The sequence below is a fragment of the Panicum virgatum genome, chromosome 8N (genome assembly GCF_016808335.1).
Source record: "Panicum virgatum strain AP13 chromosome 8N, P.virgatum_v5, whole genome shotgun sequence".
NCBI lineage: Eukaryota > Viridiplantae > Streptophyta > Magnoliopsida > Poales > Poaceae > Panicum > Panicum virgatum.
The window spans coordinates 39,401,919-39,406,536 of NC_053152.1; the positions used below are offsets into that span (position 1 = coordinate 39,401,919).

The 4,618-nt window shown below is 57.6% G+C and overlaps 1 protein-coding gene across 1 annotated transcript; it reads left to right on the plus strand.

Annotated features, from left to right (window-relative positions):
- The first annotated feature begins 347 nt into the window (after window positions 1-347).
- Window positions 348-1,801, plus strand: LOC120685033 (myristoylated alanine-rich C-kinase substrate-like). The gene is made up of 2 exons (XM_039966879.1): window positions 348-882; window positions 954-1,801. Exons 1-2 carry the CDS (start codon window positions 348-350, stop codon window positions 1,799-1,801), a joined length of 1,383 nt encoding a protein of 460 aa, XP_039822813.1.
- The last annotated feature ends 2,817 nt before the right edge of the window (window positions 1,802-4,618 follow it).

A 4,618-nucleotide genomic window follows, 5' to 3' on the forward strand; every position in this document is an offset into this window, starting at 1 on the left:
GCGCACTTTCCCTCCGACCCCGAGGACCTCTGGAGGATCAAGATGCGCCTCGAGAAAGGGTACATCAGTCTGGTGAGTCTAGCTTTCGATTATTGTTGATCTCACGCCGTTTCTTCTCCTTATTCTTGTTTTTGATCTGGGTCATGCTCACAGGGACTGAGCCGTAAAGGCCATGTCTCAAAGCCCCCGCTCCCCGAAGTCCGCGAAGCGAACCGCCTGCGCTCAGAGGCAGAAAAGAAGAAGAAAGATGAAGCGAAGGCGAAGGCCACCAGGAAGAGAGAGAGAGGAAGGAGAAGCACAAGAAGGCGTGTGCCAGAGCGAAGAAGGAGGGACTCTCCCCGCGGACCATGCCCGAGTCCACCGAGGAGGAAGATAACTCGACCGGCGGGGTGGATTTCTCGGAGTCTGACGACTTCGAGGTGGTGACGGCTGTGAGCCCTCCGCCGGCCCCGCAACGGGCCAGCGTCGAGGCCTCGGCGTCAATGTTGGGCAAGAGAAGGCTCGCGCCAGCGATGCTGGGCGAGGGGAGGCTTGCGCCGGCGACGCTGGAGAAGGCTCCCGCTGCCGATCCGCCCACGCCGGCGACGGGACGAGGGTCGCCCGTGACGGCGATGGATCAGAAGTCTCCCGAGCCTGCGGCGGGTAGGGGATCACCCGCGCTAGCTGCAGGACAGAGGTCACCCACGCTGGCTGTGCGCAGGGATTCAGCCACGCCAGCGGCGGGACAGGGGTTGCCCGCGCCGGTGGCAGGCAGGATGTTCGCAGCGAGAGCGGAGACCCTCGGGTTGACAGCCCCGAGGGTACAAGGCGACCGAGGGGCGACGCCCCTGGGCCTGTTGCTGGGAAGCGGCAGCGTGCCGCGAGGCCAAAGGAGCGGCAAGTGTAGGTTGAGCTCCTTGTTGGAGTAAGTGATCTTGATTCTATTTTTCGTACTTGTCTGTTTGACTCCCCAGCCCCTGTTGATTCGTTGCTCTCCCCTGCTTGGTCCAGCCACAGGGCCGCTACCAAGGATTCAGTCCACCTTGCGCTGACCAAGGCCCTCAAGAATAGGGCGAGAGCGATGCCGCATTCGGCGCCGCAGCCTCCGTCCGGAGGGTCCCAGACTCTAGAGGCGGCTGCCGCGACGTTCCGGGAGGCGGTGGCCCGGGGGGCCCAATTGGCCCAGAAGGCCCGAGCGCAAGAGGGAGAGAACGACGCCGACCAGAGTGGTGCAGCAGCGGCCGCTCGGGCAGACGCCGAAGAGGAGGCCAGCCAGGGTGGCATGGAGGACACCGCCAGGCCGGATGCCGAAGTCGAGCCCGGCCAAGGCGACGCAGAGGATGCCGCCCGGCCAGAAGCCGGGGACAACGCCGGCCGAGGCGGTCCCGGTGATGCCGCCCAGCCGGGAGCAGCAAGAGGAGGAGGAGAGACTGGCAGGAATGCTTTGGAGCACCCCACTAGCCAGGAGAAGGGAGAGACCCTCGCCCCTGAGCCCACGAGGGCTGGGGTCGAGGGTACCACAGCGGCGGCCATGGCGCAGACGGCGCCCGTGGTGCAGGTGCCGGTGGAGGAAACGCCGGCGGCGGCGTTATCGGCGGAAGCGTCGTCAGCAGCGGAGGCACCAACGGCGGTGGGGACGCCAGCGGAGGGCCCCCGAGGAGCCATCATCGCCGCCGCTGCCGTTGCGTCCGCGTCCGAGGGTGGCGCCGACATCTGGGTGCCCAGGAGGTCCGTGCGCGAGGGGACTTTGGCGGTGGTCAAGCCTGGGATCCCCCTTCGACCGCAACGAGCGGACAGAGATCGAGGCCTGGGAGGGATTTGATTAGGCTAGCGGCGACATCGAGAGCGCGCTCTGGTTTGCCCTGGACGTCCTCCAGGGGCAGCACCTCTAGACCGAGAATGTAAGTAGCTGTCCTGCGATTTTTATCACTTTGCACTCCATGATTTCTTGCTCACATCCTTCTTTTTGCAGCGGCTGAAACAAATGTCGCTCGACAAGAGAAGAGCTTGCCTGCCAGTACACCAGGGCATACTTGCTCGCGGAGGACAACGCCCATCTGCTCACGCAGATAGGCGAAGTCAACGCCCGGGTATACGAGCTGGAGTAGCAGGACCATGTGCGGGAGGAGGAGCTGGCCCAGGCCCGCCGTGAGCGCGACAGGCTGAGAGCCATAGCCGAGCACAAGGCCCAGGTGGTCGGGGAGCATGTGGCCGAGCTGCGTCAGATGGACCGGGTGCTCGAGGCGAAGGAGAACGAGCTCCAGGGCAAGGAGGCGACCGTTGCGGCACTCACTGAGACCCTCGTGCAGAAGGACGTCGCCCTTGCTGCATAGGAGGTGGTCATTCGGGGAGCAGAGGCCGCCCTCAAGGAGTGGGAGGCCTCCTTGTCTGCATCCTGGGAGCAGACAGATGCCACGAGGGCTCAGTTGGAGGAGGCGCAAGAATGCATCAAGGGTAAGTATCCGAGATTTTTGCTAGAATTGTTTCTTAGCTTGCTGAAACTTATCTTTGTTTTCTCGTTCAGAGTTGAGGAAGACGGTGGCGGATGAGACCGCGGGGAAGGAAGCCATCCAGGTCGCGTTCACAGCACCGCAACTTGAACATGCAGACCTGGAGAAGACCGTCGTGGCTGTGTGCCAGGAACTCGAGGGGGAGGGAGCCTCATCCGGTAGCTCGGTGGCCAGTCGCCTGTGATCGCTGGGTGGTCGGGTGGCCGAGCGTATCAGAAGCGCCTTCCGCGTCGGCGTTCAGAGGACCCTCGCCGTGGCCTCGATGCACTACGACATGAACCTTGAGCGGGTGTCGTCGGGATACGTTGTCGCGCCTGGCGTCGAGGGGGATGCTGTGATGGCTGCTATGGAAGAGGCCGACGCCGCCGTCGAGGGCTTCGCCGCCGCCATGTCCAAGAAGCTTGAGGACGACCTCCTCCCCGAAGTTGAAGAATGCTGCTGAGGATCCGCAGGGGGGAGAAGGCAACCTGTAAAAGTCTTGGGCCATGGAGCCCGTGTAAATAAGTCAGTACTTTGTCTTAACTATGCTTCTGTACGAGAAAACTAGTTGATGTGTATTGACAGTGTGGCCGCTTGAGGCCTTGTTGGTTCGAGCCCTCATTTTCTTTACTTTATTTTCATGTTCTCATATGCATCTTAGATAGGTCTCAATGAGGAAGTTTGCGTTCATAAGCAACTTAGGCGTAGGGAGGTGAGTGGGGATGCCGTATCCCAGAGGCGTAGGCGGTGCCGCAGCTTGGCCGATCTCGTTCCTTAGTCGTTTATGCCTTGCGTCCACCTTTCTATGTATACGAGAAACTTAGATATGAAATTTTTCGAAAAAATGTTGGCAGTTTTGGCGACGTTCGGGGGTTCCCCCCGTAGTAGCCCCCGAGGGAGGTTTGGCTTTGCCGAGGGTAAAGCCGAGCCTACCTCAGTGTTCGTGCACGTCCGAGCCCCCGAGGGTTCGGAAGGTTCACAAAAAATAAATAAGCAAACTATACTCCTTATTATTTCAGGAAACTTGAAAAACAAGTGCAAACTATGTACAAATAGCTTGGAATTTCAAGGATAGAAGCGACGTAGCTGCCGAATGTTCCAAGCGTTTGTGAAGATCTCGCTATTTTCATTAGCCAGCTTGTATGTGCCAGGCTTAAGCACTTCGGCGACGATATATGGGCCTTCACATGGCGGTGAGAGCTTGTGGCGCCCCCTGTTGTCCTGTCGAAGCCTCAGCACCAGATCCCCCTTGTTGAGGTCTCGGCGTCGAACTCTCTGTGCTTGATATCTTTGCAGGGATTGCTGATAGCGTGCTGAGTGTAGGAGCGCCTGTGACAACCCAGGTTTTATGGGCTAAAACTATCCAGTTAAAAATAAAATTTTTGTGTTTATATAAAAAATTTAAATCATGTTTATCCAAGTAAGGGTATTTTTGTAAATTTTGGAAAGGTGCAAAGTCCTTTTTATAAAATAGTTTTGCAAAATGCTAAATTTCAAAATTTATGTGGGGTTAAAATGTATATTTTGTTTTTCACTTTCTACCCTCATAAAAAGAAATATTTATGCTTAGGGCTGCCCTTGCAATTTCAAAACTTAAATTGTGTTCTTTTGCAAATAAAAGTTTTGAATGATTTTAAAATATTTCAAAATCCTTTGACCTAATGAATTTTTGCCCAATATAAAAGATGTAGATGTTGAGAAACTACACACCTTTCATGTTGAACACTTTTTCATTTGAGCCCTAAAACACTGAGAAATTTTATGTTTACAGTCAGACCCCTGAAATTTTGGAAATTGCAAAAACACCCCTGCCTCTATCTTCTTCCTCCTCTGCCCAGAAACAGGGGTGCCACCCCCCTTGCCCCCGTTTTGGGCCGCCGCCGCCGCTCCTGCCCCCAGGAACACCGCACCGCCTCGGAGCGCCGCCTTGGCCGCCTCCACGCGTCAAGCTCCCCTCCCCGCCGCCACTCAAACCACCTCCGCTGGCTTCGTTCGCGCACGCCACGCCGCCGCGCAGTGCCACCTCGCCGGCCGCCCCCTGGAGAGCCAACGCCACTGCTGAAACACGCCGACAGCCCCGACGAGTTTATACCTCCCTTATCCCCTTCATTTCTTGCCTATAAAAGGGGTAGACCACCCTCACGCTCACC

Coding starts and splice junctions, on each gene's coding strand:
- LOC120685033 (XM_039966879.1), top strand. CDS start 348: ATGCCCGAGTCCACCGAGGAGGAAGATAACTCGACCGGCGGGGTGGAT. Junction 883..953: donor AGGCCAAAGGAGCGGCAAGT/GTAGGTTGAGCT, acceptor TTGACTCCCCAG/CCCCTGTTGATTCGTTGCTC.